The sequence below is a fragment of the Malus domestica genome, chromosome 12 (assembly GCF_042453785.1).
Source record: "Malus domestica chromosome 12, GDT2T_hap1".
In the NCBI taxonomy this organism is placed as follows: Eukaryota; Viridiplantae; Streptophyta; class Magnoliopsida; order Rosales; family Rosaceae; genus Malus; species Malus domestica.
Window position 1 is genome coordinate 15,841,121 of NC_091672.1, and position 22,787 is coordinate 15,863,907.

General features: G+C 35.3%; 1 protein-coding gene across 3 annotated transcripts; it reads right to left on the reverse strand.

Annotated features, from left to right (window-relative positions):
• Window positions 1–265: 265 nt before the first annotated feature.
• LOC103449978 (protein SHOOT GRAVITROPISM 6) lies at window positions 266–22,110 on the reverse strand. Of its 3 annotated transcripts, XM_029090749.2 has the most exons (51): window positions 21,940–22,110; window positions 21,730–21,820; window positions 21,553–21,607; window positions 21,291–21,422; window positions 21,133–21,204; window positions 20,109–20,199; window positions 19,889–19,984; window positions 19,077–19,155; window positions 18,897–18,960; window positions 18,306–18,409; window positions 18,000–18,105; window positions 17,560–17,649; window positions 17,300–17,377; window positions 17,099–17,166; window positions 16,915–17,014; window positions 16,613–16,783; window positions 16,333–16,422; window positions 16,165–16,230; window positions 15,862–15,960; window positions 15,698–15,772; window positions 15,378–15,437; window positions 14,807–14,896; window positions 14,301–14,422; window positions 13,142–13,271; window positions 12,977–13,056; window positions 12,547–12,682; window positions 11,402–11,483; window positions 10,413–10,558; window positions 9,848–9,928; window positions 9,651–9,751; window positions 8,615–8,853; window positions 8,425–8,534; window positions 8,179–8,307; window positions 7,971–8,045; window positions 7,767–7,900; window positions 7,541–7,613; window positions 7,258–7,389; window positions 6,536–6,717; window positions 6,330–6,452; window positions 5,693–5,753; window positions 5,491–5,586; window positions 4,248–4,348; window positions 3,705–3,810; window positions 2,887–3,000; window positions 2,651–2,725; window positions 2,044–2,142; window positions 1,719–1,790; window positions 1,550–1,635; window positions 1,354–1,447; window positions 999–1,106; window positions 266–906 (listed from the first exon to the last, which is right to left on the reverse strand). In XM_029090749.2, the coding sequence occupies exons 1-51, from the start codon at window positions 21,977–21,979 to the stop codon at window positions 727–729; spliced, it is 5,184 nt and encodes a 1,727-aa protein (XP_028946582.1). In that variant the 5' UTR covers window positions 21,980–22,110; the 3' UTR covers window positions 266–726. The 3 variants fall into 3 exon arrangements, with proteins under 3 accessions (XP_028946582.1, XP_070665069.1, XP_028946584.1); XM_070808968.1 differs by lacking the exon at window positions 16,165–16,230 and having other exon boundaries at window positions 21,940–22,098; XM_029090751.2 differs by lacking the exons at window positions 266–906; window positions 999–1,106; window positions 1,354–1,447; ... (5 more) ...; window positions 3,705–3,810; window positions 4,248–4,348 and adding an exon at window positions 4,535–4,875 and having other exon boundaries at window positions 21,940–22,105.
• Window positions 22,111–22,787: the final 677 nt, after the last annotated feature.

A 22,787-nucleotide genomic window follows, 5' to 3' on the forward strand; every position in this document is an offset into this window, starting at 1 on the left:
TCTTATCCTAACATTTCACTCTACTCAGTTATGTGGACTCTGTTTAGCCACTTCACATAACTTGCTTCCTATTTCGTGCAGTTCTAGCGAGCACACACAAGCTACATGTAACGACGAGAATCGGACCCCAAATCTCTTGGGTGGTGTAGAGCTAGCTTATGGGACAAAACGGAGTCCCGCGGGTGAATAAAACTGACTATTCGATATCAATTGATGGAGAGGCAGGAAATATTACATATTATGTCGCAAGCACGACTCCGAACCAATCAACACACTAATATTCAGAATTGCCTCAAAACAAGAAACCAAGAAACATCTCAAACCACATCTCCTTCGTGTTCAAGTTACAAATCGTTTGCCTAAAAACTGTAAAACCGATATAGTACGTGAAAACCACACGAATTTACAATCTCCGAGATGACGTTTTGAGTGCAACAGAATAATGTTACATCTATAACACACAAAATACAGAAGCGACCCGAGGTATATGTTTGATTTACAAAGATACAACACAATTGACATGATTTAGAACAATTCGAGAAATTTATGGCCCTGGTAACCCTACATATTAAAGGTCAATGCTGAATTTCACGATTCTCCTACGCAGCTTCGTTCTGCATCTTGCAATGGGACTTCCATTTCAGTCATTAAAGATAGGGATATGTTTCCTTGCGCACAGATGAAGATGATCAATTTAATTTCTCCTTTATAGCTTGCCACTTCATTCTAGACTGAAAAATCATGGCCCTTTCGTATTGAGTGACTTGAGTCCGTACGATCAACTCGAGCTGATTTCCATGAGGATGACTTTGAGAATTTTAATAATAAACCTAGAGCAGAAGAGCACGTAGCTCTCACTACTGCATCCGCTGACTTACTCATTTTTCCTACTAGCGTTCCGAATACCTAGATTTAGACATGAATTTTTGTGAGTATACCATGTTACTCTTAGTTATGGGCCATGACATAAAAAGATAGAACTCATGTCTGAAAATTACCTGCGCATAATATTGATTCAAGATGTGCTGATCATCGGACAGAGATAGCATACAGCTGGAGAAGTATATAGCATTAGCCTGAATTATCGGCCATGGTGCATCGAAAGCCTGTGATATCAAGAATGTAAGTCAAGTCATTTGGGTACCCCTATTGTGAAAAGAATATAAGGGTGGTGTAACCATCTGAATTGCAAAGATTATACACATAAAATCATAGGGCTTTCATACCATAGTTACGAGGCCTACCACTAGTAATGATAGGAAAAACGCTAAATTTACTAGCCATTTAGCATAGCAACCAAAAAAAGAACAAAAAAAAAATTGTATTGAAAATGAAGGTTTTCCAGTCGGGAACCTGTATTGTAGATGCCATGTAAGTATCAAGTCTTGAGGGATGATGCTGAACAAATTGCTTTGTGAGGTCTCTGACAAAACCCTCGTAGTCAGTTCTGAAAAGAGAAAAGTTAGTGTGACTTCATCTATCGCCGTATAAGGGTTACTGTCATAATCATCTCATAAATTCAGTCCTCTGATAATGTGTCAAGACATACCGATGATCATGATTGAAAGAATGCATATTGAACAAGGGGAGGAGTCCATCCATTTCCAGTAATGGGGCAATTTGTTTCAGAGTAGTCTGTTCACCAATTCAGAAAAACAAGTTAAAAACGTCTCCATGCATCTTCTTGAGCAGGAGAAGTAATAACGGTAAGCAAGTACCCGGCAAGCCTGTCTCACACTAACGTCATCATCATGCAAATGCAGAACCAAGCGTGGGATTACGGTATGTACCTGGACATAGTATTACATTTTATAACTATATGAGCTTTTAAATGAAAACCACTGTCAAGTTTCCATGTTATTCATATATAAATAATTAAGTGGTAAAAAGTTCTGAACAAAACTGTGCAACAAGTTACTTTCTGAAATAAACAGCCAAAAGAACGAATGAGAAGCATGAAATAATCTCAATAATTTCTACGCCCATATGTCAGTTCTTCAAAAGGAAGGAAAGTTCTTCCTAAGATCAGAACAAGTAATAGACCTGCTCGAGAAATGCCTCATGTTGCGGACCAATTCCATAGTTACTTAGTGCTCCAAAAGCTGCAAAAGCATTAGCTCGCATCTTCGTATTTGTACATATCTGTTCCAAACATGTTGTAATTAGTCAATGTATCAGCACAATAAAATGGATTACGCTACAAGCAACATGTAAGATGCCATCTGATTTCCAAATAATAAGTGATATTACATGGATATCCTTTGCCTGACAGTTTGTTCTAAAATGACTTCCAGGAAGAAAAGGAAGGCGTACATTGTTCAGCCCACCTATTTTTCTGTTCTTCAACAAACTTGAAATTTTCCATGTTCTTAATTCTTTTTAAATCTTTACTTACAATATTTTACTGATAGTCTAATACCAAAATTAGTTAAAGTAACATTGAGAAGAGATGCTCCTATTAACTGCAATCATAACTCAATTAATTTGGAAACATTTAATCAAATGTAAATTGTAATCAAGATACGGCAAGGAAAGTTGAAACCACATTTAATCAGATGTAATCCTTGAATGACCAAAGAAAAAATGAAAGAGGCAGCAAGAACCAAGAAAATAATTTGTGAACCAGTATACTGAGAGTGAAGTACTGCACCAGAAGATTTCGAAGCCGCAGAGAAAGACTAAGCAAAATGGGATCCACAGCATCCTTGGGTGACGACTCAAGCATCTATTATATTAAAAATGAGTGCTCAATATTGAATTAATACTAAAGAAGTAAAGATTAATGATTACCAAGGAAAAAAGAGTGATCTAAAGAAAATTCTTAACATTTATATAACACACATGCTAATATTACACCCATCAAAAGAAAAGAAGGGAGGAATTCACCGTGAGCAAGCAAGAAACTGCAGTTAATTGCACAGATTCATCGGAATCATCTAGCAAAGCTAATATTACACCCAGAACTTGAGCTGTGTACTGCAACATCTGCATAGATGGTATCTGCAACTCAAAAGTTCAAAATGTCAATTCCTCCGGAATCATAGAATGAACGATGAAGGAAAAAAAATGAAATAAGATTTAAAACATGCAGTAGGCATACAATTCATTGTGAAGGACAGAGAAATAATGAAACCAATTTCAGGCAGGCAGAGAAACAAAGCCAGGCTTGAGAATGGACATGTAATTACAGGATATCGTCCAAAGACCAATAAAGCTATTTAGACGCACGAAACTGACACACTAGTTGACACTCTCAAATAGAGGTGTCTTAATAACATTACTCAACTCAACCAAATAATACTCTCTTCTCTTAAGGCCTAAGGAAATGCAACATATTTTCTATCAAAATATTCCAAATAAATATTTTTAGAACAAAGTAATGCTCCTCTAGCTTGAGACTGATAGAACCCAAAGATGTGAACGCAAGCACATACTAATTAGTGAAAAGTAAGAAATTTTTCATTTTTAGATAAGGTAACCGCTTCATTTTTGGATTGAATAAATCAAAGGAGAATCAAGGGACATATATAACATGGTGTGTAAAAGGATAAAACGTATGCGTGGAAATCATTTCCCACCGGAAAATTATGGAGGTCAGCTTCTCAGAAAAAAGCTGAAAAAGATATAAAAGAAAACTAAATAGGAACATGCACAGAAAAACTCCAACACTCATTCCAAGCACTTTCGCAAAAGATTCACTTAACCTGTACTAGTCCTCTCAAACACAAGCGCCTAACTGTTGGAGATTCATCTGAAACATGTCGACACAATACCTCCACAATCTGCTCCAATAGGGATCCAAACCCATCACTGCATTATCAAGAATATTAACTAATAAGAATTTGGAATCAAAGGTTAACAAAATTATTCAACTAATAACACAAAAATGCATGAATTAACAATGAGCACAAAACAAGTTAAAATGCTTGCAAAGAACTAAGATCCCAAGTACACAAGAAACTGAAGGAAATAGAGTAAACAGTGGTTACTATACACATATTATTTGGGTCTATACTTTATTACTTGTATCCTTTTCTATCACATGCGTAAACATGGACAGGAACAATGATATGGACCGAGATAATTACCAAGATGAACAGAAAAGTAACAAATTGCTGAGAATAATGACATGATGGAAACAGAGTTTGCAACAAGAAGATCCCATGATACAGACATGTCATGGAAATAACAAAATTTTAATGTAACCAACAAAATGTAAAGTGTCTTGGTTGACATCCAACGCATACCTGTAGCGGACAAACTCTGACAGTGCAGCAGCTGCAGCTTCCCTTTGGTATCTTTGGTGTCGATTTAATGATTTACTTAAAATTACACATATGCTTTGAACCTTTAAATAAAAAAGGTAGCGTCCATCAAAAAAGAAAATGAAACCACCACAAACCTTAATTTCCATGGACCATAAAAAACAGATTATGATATTTACAACACAATCACTTACCATATAAAGCTCAATAAATACCTCGTACTTAAATGCAAGCTACCTTTTTCAACAAATTCGCAAAATGTGATAAGCTTAAACAAATTGGAATTTTTTTTTTGCAAGGGTGATCCTGGTTTCTCGAATGATCTTTTAAAGAACACTTCGGATGTATTTTTTAGTGGAGTAAGCCCAAATGAGCGGTTAGCACCATATTAACTTACTACCCAGTTCGCACTTGAGCACTCGTCATACAACGTACATATACATATGTATGGGTTAGAATCCGAGGACACACGCTTTTGACACCCATTTTGTAGAGTCCACTTTGTAATGTATTTCAATGATCTACACCGTCTATATTTTAGTCAATGTTTTAAAGAGCGAAGCCAAAGCGTTTCATGAATAGCCTCGCCTAGGCGATAGCCTCATGGTACCTAATAAAACAATCAAGCAAGCATGCCAAGCAATCAAATATTTGATTAAATTATTATTTCTCTAATTCACTTCATAAAGTCATAATAATCTAATAGAAACTAAGTTCGAAACATAAAATTAGCATGAATTTTATAAAACCCTTGCCCAAAACGATGTCATTTTGGGTTTGGGAGGTTTCTTTTAAAACAAAATCAAACGCCCAGGTTGCCTAGGTGCCTCTTATTTTTTAAAACACTGGTTTCGGTACACCATTATTAGATCATCCTTACAAAAAATTAGACAAATCATTGCAAAATTAGACAAATTTGAAACCATAAAGACATTCATTTGTAGTAAAGGAAATGGACAAATACAGTTCTACAAAGAAACTCTAAATTTAATCAATGGTCATATGGTGCATTTGGGTGATTTTTGGTAGACATTATCTTTGAGGTAAGACATAAAAGATAGACGGCTGGATCGTGCCCAACAATGTGTCCCCGGATCTTAATATATATATATATATACACACACACACACATATATTATACACCTTAACTAATAAACTCAAATATAGCTCACTGTATAAAATAAATTGTGAAAAATGATACAAAGTCTTAAATCAAAGCAATTACCTCTTTTGGTCTTTTTATCGAGACGCAACCTGCTATCTCTCCAATAAGATTGATCCACCTCTCATTTTCATTGTGCTCCCCATCTCTGGCCAAAATCTATAGAAAGAATATCTAAATCACATTCCCTCCATGTTGCAAGACACAACTAAGGAATTCAGAAATTAAAGAGCTGATATAATTCCGTCTTTATGTGCTTTTCTACCTTTCCCATCTCAAGATCTCCAACACATTCACAGAACGCTTGGAACGCAGTTAAAAGGGCCCTGCAAGAGCATGAAAAATGGGACAAGTTTTTACAATCTTAACATTTAAACCTTACAGGTGCTTGAAACTTACACGTGTGTGAGTATTTATATAGACGGCAATATTCTTTCTATCAAAGTCTGATGTTTGCATCAAACTTCCAATAAGAGGTAAAATTCTAATTGCAGGTATCAACTTCATAACCATCTGGCCGCCTAACATATCATCGTCTCCTAGTATATAACTATATATAGCAGAAATTTTAGTCTAACAGACTATAAATTCAGACCATTGACTGAGAAGTGATGGGAGAAAGTTCATGTATGGTTTTCACATGGGCTTTGGTTTCAGCAAATTTTAAAAATTCATCTTTTTCAGTTATTTGTCTTGATTGGAAAGCTGCTATTAGTTAAAATTGTTTATGGAGACTTCATAGCTGTTTCATTTTAGGGGGATTTATTGTGGACATCTTGTTCACTTGTGTAGTTGTCATGCAATGAAATCTCAGTTCTTTCTCAAAAATAAACAAGGAAAATTCTTGCATGCATCTGGCAAGACAAAATTATCAATAAACAAAAACTGTGCTAGATCCTTACCGTAATGGATCATGTTGACCACGGCTAGCTAGACCATGACAACTTCCCAATTGGAGAGTAAGCTCAGCAAGAACAGAAGCATAGTTTTGTTGCACAGCTTTTTTTCCTATTTTACCACCACCTCTGCAACAAATATGGAACATATCAAAGTTGTCTAACATGAACAAATACTACTGAAATTTGATAATCAAAGCTGATTTCTGAACCTGAAAAATGCAGTTACAGCTATAATAGCAGCTTGCAGAATGTCATCCTCCAATTGACCGTCAACTAAATGGCTAGGATTCTCTCCTTTTTCTGAATCACCTTTAAGGATGGGAAACTGGTCAAGGACAGATATGACATGCTCCAGGAACAAAGATGAAAGAACTGTATGCTGGGAAAATGCCTACAGATAAAAAGCAAAATAATAAACATTAAAAAAATTTGGAAGATGACTGAATAAATTATGATCAAACTGAATAAATCAAATGAAGAAGATAATACTACCATACACAATAGAAACTCAAACATTACATTGACAATATATATGTGCACATTGGTATGGATACAATCACACATGAAAGAGACGAGGAGGAGGAGGTGGTGGTGGATGTATCAAAAGGTTGTAAAATTTATTGTGTTTTCTTGCCACTCGTAGAATCAACCTAATAGATGAAAATTAGCATTCAGGGGCCAGATTAAGATGGAAGTTTTTCCTTTCTTACTAAACAAGCAAGACATGAGACATTTTCAAGAATTATAGAACTCAATGTCTAGGGTGTCACTGGCTCCTGTAGCCCAATCCTTTTTCATTAGTGAATCTCGGTCTCTAACACATGTTTGATCAACCAATTAGAACCAGAATCAATATAACCATTTGAACTTGTGGTAGTATTTGAGCAAACAAAGAATTCATGACACATAAAAATCTTCTAAATGGACTCACATAAAATGCATCCTGCATTGGCCAGCCACCGCGTAGCCTAGATACATCTTTTGTTACTATGTCCCTTCCAGATGTAGCTAAAACTTCGTTGAAGACAACTTTTGAACTAGTGCTCTCAGCTAGAGAAGAAATCTTCTGGCAGTTAAGGATTACTTGACAGAGGAGCCTAAAAAGAAACAAAATTATGCAGTTCGGTTTATTGAAACACATTGCAACCCAGTAGTGCAGCATAAAAACAGGTATCTTTTTAAGAAGAGTGCATATAATACGGGTAAAAGGATACAGCAGCAAGAGTTTCCTGGCGTAAATGCTTCTCAGTCACATGGGCCGTAGCCATCAGCAAAGCTTGAGTTGTCCTATAACAGACAAACACACATGCACATATATTCTCTATCAGGGTTACCAGACAAAAAACCTATTTCTTTACCAAAAGAAAGCAAGAAAAGCTCATTGCATTTTTCCCTTTTTCAGAATCTGTCACTAATTTAAAATTTCATTATCAGCCAAACCTTGATACATCAGTTTCACTTAGCTCAGTTCCCCTTCTTGTGACAAACTCAATTACAGCTTGAATGGCCCCCTCCGCTGATTGCTTGATCTTGTCGCATACAGCTGCTGTGCAACCATGCAGGGTGGCTACTAGCTGCAAGATGAAACTGTTGTGTTGTAGTATCGGTTTCAACTTCGGAAACACTAAAAAAAAATGAACTTACCTCACTCTTTGTTAGTAATACACAGACAGAGGAAATAATTCTGTTGAAAACCTCAGATGGATCTATAGAAGCATCCTGGGTACAAAAAGAAAACCAAAGATCATCCTAGTGTTACATTTCCACCCATGGCTCCAAACAAAAGATATGATAAAAGCAAAGAAGAGAATATTAAAAAAACAAAAATGAAAAGAATTGGCAATGAACCTACACTCCTCAAAATAGCTATGACATCCTCAAGCGATGATAAAGCCCTGTACGATATTTCTATGTCCATGCCGTAGCTAGTAGTTGAAGGCCGTGGAAGTGAAAGCGCAATGCTAAAAAGTTGATCAAGAATCTACAAAGAGAGAGAGAGAGAGAGAGAGAGAGAGAGAGAGTTCAGTCATAGAAAGTAATATTAAGAGATCCAAATGCATTTCCAGTCTTCCAGATAACTATTTCTCGTCCAACTTACCTGAGCGGAGGCTTTTCTAACTTCCGAGTTAGTGTCTGCACAACGTGGAAGATACATAATGACCCTGTCTCCCAATGACAATGCCTCACGACTTGGCAATACAAATGCAGCTGGACGTTAAATGAAATAATAAGAATAAGTATAGGTCAAATAAAAACTAAAAGGAAAGCTGTGTCAGGGGCATTTTTACATGGTAAGTTGGAAAAGTTCCTATTCAAATTACGGTCAATTTGCTTGCTGTGCGTGCAACTTCCTTGGCAGCCCAGGGCACAATTTGCAGTGGTGCAAACTGTCCGAAACTTGAGAAGTATCTCATGTACTGCAAGACAACCTCTTCGTCTTTGACAATCCACAGGTGAAGAAACATACTGATCAATTTGTCTCAAGATATGGGATAACTGCTCTGCTCGACTTCTCCCATCTTCTCCACTAAATTGTCATATGATAATAATCAGAAGCGGTATGGCATGTAAATAAAAGCAAATATATATGGAATATATGAACCCAAGCAAACTTTCAATTGTAAGCTCATCATTATATTCCTAATACATGAAAAGTAGCACATATAACTTCATCATCATTATACCTTAAATTAGTAATGGAACACATATAACTCATAGGAGCTAGAGAATATGTATATTATAGTGACGTTTGCATACATAATATATTCTTTGGTCAATGATACATAAGATACATTACGCATATGTTTTAGAGATGGACAATTTAATTATCAGATGTGTGAATTTGATATGCTCAACACAACCCCACGAGTACAGCAGAACTAGAGAAGCATCTACAAGAATTACTTTAGATGGAATGGAGCACGTATGACCACATTGAACCTGAGACATACATGAATTTCCCACTTTAGAGTGTCCAATCCAACCAACTAACAATGAATGAAGAGGTTTTCATATTTGGATAAATGAATGAAGAGGTTATAAATCTATGTATGGAAATGCAAGGCTTAGAATTTTGTGACGGAATAATTTCAAATTCTCAACCTCTATCAAAGTGGAATCTCACCCATATCCAAAATTACCAGAAATCCAGAGAAAGCATTTGGTTACTTTCATAGAAAAAGAAACAACAAAAAAACTAAAAGCACAGCAGTAAAGCAAGAGTTCGGAAAGGATGACAGATTGATGTGCACTCCCAAGAAGCATATATCATGTTATTTAAGATAAATGCTACTAGAATTGCATATATCATGTTATGTAATGTACCTTGTAAGAAGAATTGCACACAAGAGAGTGATAAGGTTGTTGATAAGAGGATTGATAACATCCACTGGATCATTTGGTAAAGCAAAGAAACCTAAGGTGGCCTGTCAAAATTATCACAATCAACAAGGTGTATTAGCCACCAACCAAGAATTGGGTTTACCACAATAACTAGTGCGTGAATAATAAAAACCGCAAACCTTTAATACATGGTTTCTGGTTTCAATTGTTAGTTTTGGCTCTACGGAGACCAACGTAGTACAGGCACTTAAAGCACGAGCCTGTAGAAATTCAAGAAGAGAAAAATTGAGAAAGTTACAACATAAGTTAATCATTACCTTTAGGCTGTGTTTGTTTCAAAATTATGTTCCACGAACTATATTTGGGAAACAAAATATATTAGAGAAAGTTTTCCTTTCATATTTAATTTTGATATCACATTGATTAGATTTCTTGACAGTTTCTAAAGGGAAATAATTGAAATAATTGTATAACGATTTAATTGAAATTTTAAGTTTCTGAAAACTTAGCTTCATAGCTCTTAAAATTTTATATTTATGGTTGTAGCCTTTTAGGGAACATATTTTTTCGGGAATCGATTGCCAGGATTTTCCTATTTGTCAGAAAAATTAGGCGAGTCAAACGCCAAGAAATTGTGTTTTCCCAGAAATTACTTTTTTTTTTCCCAAAGTTTTCTCTCCTTTGGAAAAACAAACACAAGTTCATTGCATACCACGGATACAACCAATACTGTATATTACTAACTTGTGTGTGCAGAAATTCAAGAGTAGAATCGGAGAAGCTTTCACTATCATCTCGGCCCATCAAGGTTAATATATAGTCAAGCATTTGGTCCCTTCTTTTTAATGGAAAGGACGAGCCATTTTCTGCAGCATTGATGACAGCGCGACCTGAAATATCAACAATATGTTTCTGTTAAAGATGCATTGTACTAACGGTTGCATACTATCTAAATCATTAGGCATAGAACATATGTGTCCAGCGAATTGCATCAGATTTTTCAGCTTATGATAAACTATAATAAATAGCAATATCTCGCATTATTTTGGCCAATATCAAAGCCTTTTCCTAACATAAACATGTGTACACTACACCATCACCCAATGTATTGATAAATTATATCACTATCAGCAATATCTACCATATCACCGCCTATGTCTTATAGAGAGTTTAAGTTAGACTCTCCAGCATATATGTGTCCTCTAGTATGTACAATTACAATAAATCTCAAATCATTCTATATCCCAACTTTCCAAAGATTTGACAAATATCTTAGGTACATACGAACAAACAGGCAATTCATTCAAAGCAATCTGGCTAGATGGGTTAAACATTCTGGAATCAACCATATAAGAACCACATGAACAAGAACCAACCGCACCAAATGGCCTCAAACCCTATGGAAACACACATGAAAGAACAAAATTTCATGTGCCGGTCAAAAAGACAAAATTAATACAAGAGAAAACCTACTCTTAGCAAGATGTAACCCAATTCAAGAGAAACAAGCTTAGGTGAATTTTTTTCCTTTGAGCAAAGTTTTACTTGGTGTCTCTTATCACTGATAATGGCAAAAAGAAGAAACAAAGAAACAAGTGCTGGGGATAACTCTGGGAGTTCAAACTAAAAAAGAAAAACATGGAAATAAACCAAATTCATAAATGAAGTTCATGCAAGTTTTGCAAAACAATTTTCAAAGTAATTATAAAAATGACACCAGAATTCATACAAACCTAGTAAATCAATAGCAGTAATAACTGCCTGCTTTGCAGTGGGATGTCGCACATGAAGAAGCCGCGAGAGCATATTAGTCCCCTGCAAGAGAAATAAGTAATCAATCTTTTATTGCAGAAATTCTACAAAACTCACTAACACACTTGGCCATATTCAATTCATCATGAGGTCAGAATTCAAACCAATGCAAACATCTAGACTTTTAAGGAATACTCGCTTTAACATTAAACCACCAAAATCATTTGTCAAACCTCAATAACTCAGATTTGTATGATCTTCCTCTCATGTTATTGACTCTTACTATACTGTATTCACACCTTCCAAGGAAGAAAAGCAGCTGAAGTTCTTTTTAGGCTTGAGACAGATGTTAATCAAATGCTGGCATGCATTTCATGCACATGCTCCTGTTTGTAGTTATATGCATGCGAATTTGTGGGTGATCAAGTGAACAAATTTGAAGTAGAGAGAGAGAGAGAGAGAGAGAGAGAGAGAGAGAGAGAGAAGTTGGCACAAAGACAAACTTTGGAAAGACCCTTAAAATGTTTTGAATTTTTCTCAAAAAACAAAGGCTTAATAGTAACTGGTCTAAGAAGTCATAAATTCAAAGAGAAAAACAGGATACCTCTAAAACATATTAAGCAAAAGGCATTAGACATTCGTTTTAATTACACAATTACAATATCTGACATTGGCAGATTACTATGTAAAAGCTCACTAAAAGGAATCTGAAATCAAAAGGTCATCACTAATTGCTTGCTCAAAAATCCATGTCATGGGACCACATGACTTTATTTCTGATATAATGTGTGAGACTACAGTTTGAATTTGTAATAAAATTCAGGCCATTAGACCACATGACTTTATTTCTAGTATGGGTCAACAACACTAACACTGCATTGTGCTAAAGAGCTATTCTTAGCCAAGGAAACACATCACCAACATCTCAAATTAGAAACAATGAAAAATGATGGGGTAAGCTTATGTGGAGCACAAAGAGGATATCTCTATATTTAAATTTACATTTTGTTTTCATATCATTAGCAGTTTCACAATATAAGTTCCCAGAACATAAAGAAAGGAGAAAAACAGAATCTTGTCCTTTCTTGGTAGTCAGAGGGGCTAAGAAAAGGACGAGGTATCATACAACAAGTGCGTCTATTCTGGCTTCAATAACTGTTGATGGAGCATATTTTGCAGCATATCCATACATTAGAGCCAAAGCAGCATGTACATCATCAGATTCTTCTGTTTTGAAATCATCAGAGAAAAAAGATAGGAATCTGCAATAAATGAAGAAATGTTTATGTCGTAAACCGTAAGAAATATATATATTTTACAGATCCACCTAAGAAGTAAACAGTGATTTAGAACTCAGAACTAAAAAGAACCAGAGGGGAGAACCTAGAATCCGCAAATTACATCCAGCATAATATTTAAAGAAACAAAATCTTTAAAACAAAGACAGCAATGTTTCTGGGGTGGGAGAAGAGAGAGAATCATACAGAGAATCTAACAATGTAAACTTAATAAAATAAATGCATGAATGTACAGGATTGAAGAAGACTGGTAAGAACCTTCGGAAGATACTTTCCCCAACATTATCCAGAATGCCTTTCAGCTTTTCCAGGACAGTGTCCAAGTGGGATGCTGCAACCTGGAAGTGGAGAGGCCAAAAGTAATGAATCACAAACCCCATAAAGATGGAAGAGCAGAAAATAAAACCATGAAAAGTAAGATACCAATCCCATGGCTTTTGCCAGACCAAGCCTATTGGTTGGATTTGTGATGTTAGCTTGTTTATACATCCAATCTATCTTATGACGGACATAAGCCCTGTCATTAACTTTTTGAAGAAACACGCCAAAGCAGCTGCAATAAAAAAAATTACTATTACATATTAAGCACCTCTCAAATCAAAGGTTTCGAGATAGCTTCTTGAGTTGAAGGATGGCCACAAAAGGGCCTAAGATTGGCGTACATAGAAATTACAATAAATATAGAACTAAAATGATAACTGCAGGCCAAATTTAAGCTTACATTACAAGTTAAAAGCTGTTTTATACTAATACATGAACTAAAGCATCAAAATGCAACCTCAGTTAGATTTCTGCTTCAGCATTTTTGAGGATCATTTTACTAGGAAGTTAACGTGGGTAGTATCAAATGCTAGGGACACTTATACCCATCACAATTGCCCAATCTCAATTTGTGTAGTATTGAACTACAAGGGAGACAGGAAATCCATATGCTCATATGAAACAAAGTAAAACAGTACACTTATGTAATAGATAGTTTTGACAAACAAAAAGGGAAATTAGGGTCTTCTACTTGATAAACCTTCATCAATAGCCCTAAACAAAGCCAAATTACCAATGTGGTGGTGCACAGTAATTTAGAGCATTCAATCTGATAATAGAACAGTAAAAGATAAGAAACAAATAAAAAATACGTCAGAATCTAACTAAAACCAAAATGAATGATAAACCAAGTATTACAATGTGAAGCCAACCTAAATATCAACTTCAACAAATCAAGATTCCAACCCATTCAGCATCAGAAGATGACAGCACGACACCCAAAATCCAAATTACTGTACTTTCCATTAGCCAATTATTTGCAAACAACCCTACGGATTACTTTCGCAGATAAGAAACAAAATTTCATTAAAACCAAAATATTACAAAGCTTAGTATACAAGATGTCCACTACAAACGACACAATCGAGGAAACTCAATCTACCAAAAACAGTTCACACACCCAACAAGTATTAAGCCAGTAAAAGACCTGTCATTGCTAAGTTGCTAACATTGGAAAGAAGATCCCCTTTTGGAGCATAATAATACAATATGAATCTAGACATGCTTTGGAATATCAACATTGGTTTAAAAGGAATAATACCGATGAAGAAGTGCTGAGTGTTCATCATCAGATGTATAAAGTTCATATTGTTGGGTAATAGCATTCCCAAGGGATCTCATCCAGTCAGCATCTTGAATCACATCCAAAGATTCTGCAAAAAACTGCCAGACAAATCAAAGAGATGCATCAATCTTACTGTCAGTGAGAAGGACATTTGTTTCAGCTGCATTTTATATTATTTGTTGCAACACTAATGAACGTGTTTAGACAGACACGGTTTAGAAAACAAATTTCTGAAACCATTCACAATTTTTCTTGTTCATTTGGAACATAGCTCTGAAATTCAATGGCCAAGAATTAGAAATTCATGTATGAAGAAGCAATTAGAGTATGCTTCCATTGAACTAATTGATTAGCAGTGGAATCATGAGTTGATATTTCCATCATCCCCAAAGCCAACACGAGTTCTTTACCTAAAAAACAACAGGAATGTTGCTGAAGAAAGGAACAGTTATCACTGAGTTCCACAGTTGAACTGAACTTACATTGATTATCATGTCGTCCCAAGTTTCTTGATAAGAAGGATCTTGCTTTAAATCTTCTGTGTCACTAACATATGCCTTTAATTTTGGAATCTAGAGCTTACCAAAGAAAAAAATTAATTAGACTATATCACCAGCCATTTTATTTTTCTTGTACTTGAGTCAAAAGAATACAACAACGAAAATTAAACACTTCAGAGTGAAACATTTTACCAATTATTTTGACAGGAAACAAAAATTTGAAAATCTTAACAAAAACAGGAAAGAGAAGTCCATCAGGAATATAACAGAAACACCTCCACCTCCAACAGAAAAAGTACAAAAGCAAAAAAGATCATGAAACAAACTAAAAAGGGAACAGGGAACTCTGCAAAAGAAGTTTCATAAGACAAATCATATCATAATCTGGTACTGCTTTTTCTTTTGTTTCAAAACATTTTGTTGCATGGCTATTTAATAAACCAATTAAGTTTTGAAGATATGAATTTACTTATAACCCAATTATAAAATATTCCAGCTCTAACAAGCTCTAACTTAATTAAGTACTGAAATTTTTAGCTGTATAATGATATACCTCATCTTGCCAAAACAAGGTGATATTTTTTGGAAAGAGAGGCGCCAGATGACAAAGAACCTGCAATGCAATAAATGAAAACAAATATTTCGTCATTGAGAATTACAAACTATCTCAGAATAAGATGAATAATCCCCAGATCATAAGCAATATCATCTGATTAATATCTTGTTTCTTTGAAAAGAAAGAGAACAAACAACATAATGAAATTCCTCCACTTCCAAACCTTCTAATTTTATTTAAGAAAATAATAATCAACAGCATAAGTAAAGCTCATTTCCAGGCTAAAACCACTCTAAAAGGGAATAAGATATACATACTGTCAAAATCTGACTCGCCCGCTGCTCCCTTGCTAAAGGATCATGCAAAAGCACCACCAAACGAACAAAAAGCTCCTTAAAACACAATTAAAATAAGGGTTTCAGGATCAATTTTTTGTACTGCACAAGGAAAAGTCTAAATCTAGATTTAGAAGGAATTCTACCTCTGGATTTGGCAAATCAGCACGAGCTTTGCATTCAGAGAGCATGATATCACTATTAGATGCTCTATTCCTGCACAATTCTGAGATGCATCTGCAAACCTGTAGCAAGCAGCCACTGTTCAATGCATTGGGACAAATTATACAAAATGCATTCAATAAATCACAAATCCACCAGGACAAAAGAAAAAAAAAAAAAAAACGAAAAATTGCATTCGAAATAAAACAGCCGAAATTTGGGCATGTAAATAACTTCCCTAAGCAAAAGGAATGTATAATAATATAAGGATGTAAAGGATGTCCTACCATAGCAACTGCACCAGTATAAGCCTGGGGAATAATCATCTTTAACAGAAAAGGCCAAAGTATATGCTGCAGACAAAGATATGTCAAACAGTTTTTTCTAATTTACATATGTGTACACAAAAATCCCTTTACAAGCTCAAAAAATGTACATTTGTCAATTTGGCATACCTCCATTTCAGGGATCGTAATAGTCAGCAGAAGAAGGCCCTTTTCACAGATTGCCCTCAACTCTGTCGGACAAATTGTCCCAATCTTCACCTTAAGAACAAGAAGCTAGTATTAATGCTTAAAGCATTTGGGAGGCAATAAAAATTACTTTTGTGGAATCTCCCCCACAAACATTAAGATTTCACCAACTTTAAAATCAAAATATAAATTTCTTTTGTTGTAGTAAAATAAGATCAGTAGCAGCATTAGAACTCCCAAATAAATAAAATCAGATGCGAACCTCTGATCTCTTGTATTGGAAAGGTATATAGGGGTTGCCTGATGCATCCTTTGACCTCTCAAAATCACTTCTATCCTTATCTGTTAAAGCACAGTGACGCACAAGATATTCTACAAACAGCTCCCCGGATGGACCAATTAAGTAACAATGAGAAGCCATAACGACTATCAACTACACCAAAGAAAATGCAATCCAACATTAGGACATAGGAAAAGCAAGAGTGTTCTACTGAATGTTTAGAAGAAAATAGAAAACAGAGAAAGGTACCTAGGGGTTAACAACTATAAGTTCATACGACATACCTCTGAAAGTGCCTTTTGGACACCTAAATTTTGCTCATCTATCAAGAACTGTACAGCTTCAACAAGAAAAGGCCGTTTACTGTGCCAAGCTTCAGACAACCTCCAAATAAAATCATAAGAATGTTAGATCATGTAAGAGAATCAAAATATTAATTACCAAAAAAACAACAAAAGGTCAAAAAACCTTGGTAAGAGATGTTTTAGAACACATAGTGCACCAAACGTCAAGGGTTCTTCCTTCAATCTGCATTTCTAGTAGCAAAAAATAAAAAAGAAAAGAGACTATTATATTTTGAAAACTAATACATAAAATCAAAACCAGCTTCACATTTACTATAGATAAACACTTAGTAGTAAGAAGAAACATTATGGAAAGGATACATACATTTATAAGGAAGACAAATAAATCCTCAGGGTATACCAAGCCAATTGTCAGGAAGCAACGCTGAACTTCGTTGTAAGTCTGCCCAGAATGGAAACAACTCAAACATTGAGAAAAAGTAGAATACCAAATTAACAATTGAGTGCTGAAACGGTTAGCCATCAACATCTGCATACAACTACAGAATCTCTATGGGCAAAGTCCATGAAGCAAAAGGCAGGAACTTGTGTTATTTGAACAAAAAATAAGGAACACATTTTAACCTTCAGTCCAACTGAGAAATCTGAGTGTTCTTTGTTGTCATTATTGATGCAAACCACTGGCAGGAGTGTTGATAAAATAATTGTAAGCTCCTGAAAACCACCATGAGTACAAAACAACACAGAATAAACAATACTAGCATCGGAAAGAATATTAGTAGTATTCCGAAAGTAACGAAAGGTAATTCGGCCTATAGTGAATAATATGGCCATACTGATGGCAGATTAGATGTTTCATTCCTTTAAAATTGTTCACAAGGTTGAATAGGAAAAAAAGCAGCAGTTATTAAAGATTAAAACCATCAACAAGCTCAACTTTTCTGTGCAAGAACAATGTCTAAAACTTCAGCACCAACAAACTAACAACAACAACAACAACAACAAAGCCTTTTCCAACAAACAAAATTAGAAAAAAAAAAAGAAGACAATATGTTTTTCATTACCTCAAAATCAAGTAAAGGAGGACCACTTTCTGACAGTATAGAAGCATTTAAGAGATTGTGAAGACTGCATGTTGCCAAAAAGGTAATATCTTGATCTCTTTTATACCTGGTCAACGGGATAAAGAAAAAGCTACAAACGTTACTGACATGTAAAAAATTTAGTGAAGGTGTGTATATCCATGTATGCCTTTGAAAATATACAAGTGCAATACGGGTTTAGGAACTATATTATCAAAGACTTGTCTACAGAACATTTATTTATAGTGCAGGAGCAGGAAGTACTGTTTCATGATAAATCATTCTTACAATTCCAATATCGTGGGGACAAGTCTGGGTAAAGCCGCCTTTAATTGTGCCCGGGTAATAAGGCCAACCATCTGTCCTAATGCATCTACAGATGACATGCGAACCTATTCAAGAAAGAGTTTATTAAATTTATAGAAACCAGATTCCAATGCCATTAGTTCTCATGTCTATAAAAAAGAAAAAGTGTAAAGTATTACACATCCAGCAAGAGAGAGAGAGAGAGAGAGAGAATCAGAAACAAGGAATACACGACACTCATTACGTAGGAGTGTTACACTTCACCTAAGCATACAGTTGGGAAGAGAAAAATATACCTTTAGGAAAACTCCTCACAAATTTATGCCTAACTAAGCATAGAAACATGATTCATCTTAAAGAAAATAGAAGGCAATTAAAACAATGAGGCACCATTAGAGTGAAATAAGAAAGAAGACTAAAATGTGTTTCCCAAAATGAAGTATTTGACTGAGTTTAACTTTATAGTAATAACAACTACCAAGATGTAGTTGCAATTAAAGGTTGTGGGAAAACAAAATCACCATGGAAAATAGAAATTACAATAAGAAATAGAAACAACAATATTTTTCAAACCTTTAGATCTCGTGAAGCAGCCCAAACTTTCAATAAAAGCTCAAAAACAGAATTCAGAAATGACCTGCACTCAATGATATTCATTCATTAAGACAAGAAGTATAAAATAGGCATAGGAATAAGAAAAGAACCAGGACTGAAGAAACTGTAATGCTAAGAACAACTAATAGTTTATCTCACATGATGTCACCATCCAAAGGTGAATGCGAAGGGATATCCAGGCTATTCTGCCAAACAGCCTGACACCAGCACTTAATAGCTGAAAAGAACAGGAAAGATGGTAAACATCGTTAGCAAACTTATTGAGTAAATTAGTATAGTATATTTTATTGAACCTGTGTCAAAAAATGAGGGAAGAGAGAGAGAGAGAGAGAGAGAGAGAGAAAGAGACAGAGACAGAGACAGAGAGGTAAAAATATGTGCCTAATTGCAACCTCAAAACAAAACCATTTTACACATGAAGACACACAGATAGTTGAGAGTTTATCCACATTTAAAAATGGAAGCATTGCCAGTATTTTAAAAGATCTTGGGCATCTCTATTGCCAATTGGTTTTTGGTTGAATACTCTAATCCTATCATGGAAGTGTGTGGTAATTAACAAGTGACGAATGGCCAGAATTTCTCTGGAGACACTATTAATACAAACTTCCATAACCTTCTCAAGTCACTCTGAAATGTCAAATGAACAAATGTGTTAAGGGTTTGATTTGGTTAATTAATGTGGCAGCCAACACACAAACCTATTTTCCTTTGTTCTTGATTTTAGATGAAAGTATGAAAGAACCAGCCTTTAAAGTTTGTAAGTTATACAGTGTGTTTTGATACAAACTTTCCTATGCAACTTTGACCGTGTTTGCTACAGCATTTAACAAATAGTTCCACAGTCTACCAAATAATCAAAACCTATTGACTCCAATTTCACTTCACAATATTAGACGCAAAGATCAATTGAACAAGAAGGGAAAGAGGTCAATAACAATTCAGCATACCATTAGCAAAAATAGGCCGATGGGCATCTCGTACATTTCCAAGAATAGGTAGAACCCGTGAAAGCACACCTTTCAATCGTGGGGTGAACTGCAATGCTTTAATAAAATTAAAGCAAAAAAGGTATGGCACATTTTAGTTTAATCCAAAATATAAAACCAAGTAACATATGGGATCCCAAGGTGGAAGAGAAGCACAAAGAAAGGAAAGTTTAACACTAACCATCAGCATGAGCAAAGTCTGCTAGTATCTGAACCATAGCTGGTAAAGCTGAGTTTGGCCCAGGCAAATGAAGAAAAATTTCTTCCATCATCTGCCAAATCAAGAAAAGAAAAGAAAAACCAAGTTAAAGAAGAGTTAATTAAGAATATCATGGAGAACTGGGAAGGAGCAAGGTAGGGAGGACGGGTAGAGGGAGAGGTAGTTTGTATGTGAAATCATAGTATAAGTGTAAATAGTCCATTTCTGCTAAAGATTGGGGTTGGCCCAACATCCCACAATCCAAAGAAAAGGGATGTGATCAGTCAAACAGAAATATGTGCTAATAAAATATTACATTATCAGCTTTAGGCAGAATTACTGAATGCTTCTCAATTATTTAAAAAATGGAAAAAGCCTGACAAAGCCCCACCTTAAACAATAAATAATACTGTAGATTTGGTTAATGCAAGAACTTTCTAAGAATATTGAGATGGCTTGCCCTAAACGGTAAACATCCAGGATCATTTAAGTCTGGGAAGACAATTATATTCAAAATGCAGAGGCAGTCAACCCTAACTAAGCCTCTTGTTATTTCTTTGCAAGGTCATTTTCTCCTTAAAAAACTGTGGAGCAAACAGCAAAAAGTATCCATACAAACCATTTTTACCACTTTATAGCTAAAATTGAAATTTTTACAAAAAAATAATTGCTAAATCCGTATCTTATATGTGTATCACATGGCATTCCAATGTTAGATTTTAGTTACTATGGTGAGTGACAACCAAGATTATGGAGAAGCCATTTTTCTCATTGTACAATCTAAGCCTGAAAGGGGGCTTTGTAGATAAGTAGCTTGGCAATCAAGTCATGCATGATATTTCTGATTAAAACACAATGTCACCTCTCACGGGCACTTGAAAGAAAAAAAGAGAATATACTACTATTTTTCAGTTTATCCTAAGAGGTGTTGTAATAAAAAAGAAAGATAATCGGTTCTAAGATGTAAATGAAAACGTAAAGTTTGTTGTAAAACTACAAAACTTACTAGGTCTGGCAAATGTCTGCCGATTGAAACAAGAACGGCTGACGCAGCTCTTTGCCAGTCCGCATTGAGCTCCTAAATCAAAGAGAACAATTCAATCATGCAAGTAGTTCTACTATGAGATCAACAGAGCATCATCAGGATGAAGAACACAAAAGTACCTTCGAGGATATGATTTCGGCCGTTGCAATCTTAGCAAGCTTAGCCATGAAAGGAGGGTCGACATCATCCTTGTCCAAGGCTCGAACACCATATGCCATTACTTGGAAAACCCCAGCCATGTTACCAAAACGCTGAAACAAACATACAAAAGAAACCGAACAAAAACCCAAATCTCACTACACATTCAAATTGATAAAAATATAAAAACAAACCATAACAAATGCAATTCCAAAAAAATAGACACAAAGGACTGAACTTTACCCGACGCCCTCCTCGCGATATTGCCGAGCAACAATCAAGCACTAGAAGAGGGTTTCTGCAAAATATCAATTGCAGTTCAATATATATCAGTGTACACATATAAACTCAACATACATACATATATATATATATAGAGAGAGAGAGAGAGAGAGAGAGAGAGAGATAGAGAGAGAGTACAGGGTAGCAACGTCCTTGAGGGAGGCAATGGAGGCCTCCCTGACGATGGGAGATTCATCAGCAAGTAACGAAACCAAAACTTGAACAGCCTCTGAGATCAGAGCTCACCAAACAGTCAAAATTACAATATCAGAGAGTCTCAATTCGGAGAAAAATTAAATAAAATATTAAAATTTAATATTTGATTGTTCAATTGGCAACTGAAAGTACCTGGAGCGGGAATTGAACTTCCAGAGCTCGAAGACGCCATTGAAGAAGCAGAAGAAGAAGGGAAAAAAAGAGGGATGGATGTTCGGGAAGAATACACACACAGTTTTAGAGCCTGCGGCAATTTTATTTCCCCCAGAAATTTTTCAACGGTAAACGGTAAATTGTTTTGCCGCACCAGATCTAAACTCCAATCGGTGACGCTTTTCGTTACGTGAAACGGAAGCTGTGGGCTTTTTTTTTAACTCAATCGTCGACGTAAACGAGCCCAATGGTATGTGTGTGTGTATAACAAAGGAGGCCCACATTTGCAAACTGAATCTAACTCCAAAGAATTTGATAGATCAAGCAAGCACATTAACGGAACAATATTTAACAAGCGTTTGTGAGTGGCTGAAAATAAAATATTTACCATTTTTTCTTGCAACTATCTAAATGCAATTTATTCAAACAGTACATTTTTCTAAAAAGTCAGTAGCTTTTAGGTAAAGTTTTCAGCACAAATCTGCCATAACTTTTGGCATGATTCTACCGAAGTAGTGTTTCAGCAAGTGCTTACAGAAATTCTTTAAACATTAGTAGATACCAAAGGAAAAAAAAACCTCCACCTTTTCGGGAGCTTTAACGAAAAACCACATTTTTACACTAAAAAGTAAATCCTAGCACTATTCACTTTACCATTTATTTTGCCATTTTTCGTTAAAACTTAAAGTTTTCAAACTCTTTTCATTAGTTTTCCCCACATTTTCGGTAGATCTACATAACTATGCTCGCTTTTTAATAAACATCTGTTGGACATTTAATAATGTTATTTTAGCATTAAATTTATTAATTGAATGGGAATTAGAAGT

Coding starts and splice junctions, on each gene's coding strand:
- LOC103449978 (XM_029090749.2), bottom strand. CDS start 21,979: ATGGCGTCTTCGAGCTCTGGAAGTTCAATTCCCGCTCCAG. Junction 21,608..21,729: donor CTCAAGGACGTTGCTACCCT/GTACTCTCTCTC, acceptor GATATTTTGCAG/AAACCCTCTTCTAGTGCTTG. Junction 17,378..17,559: donor ATTTCTCAGTTGGACTGAAG/GTTAAAATGTGT, acceptor CATTCTGGGCAG/ACTTACAACGAAGTTCAGCG.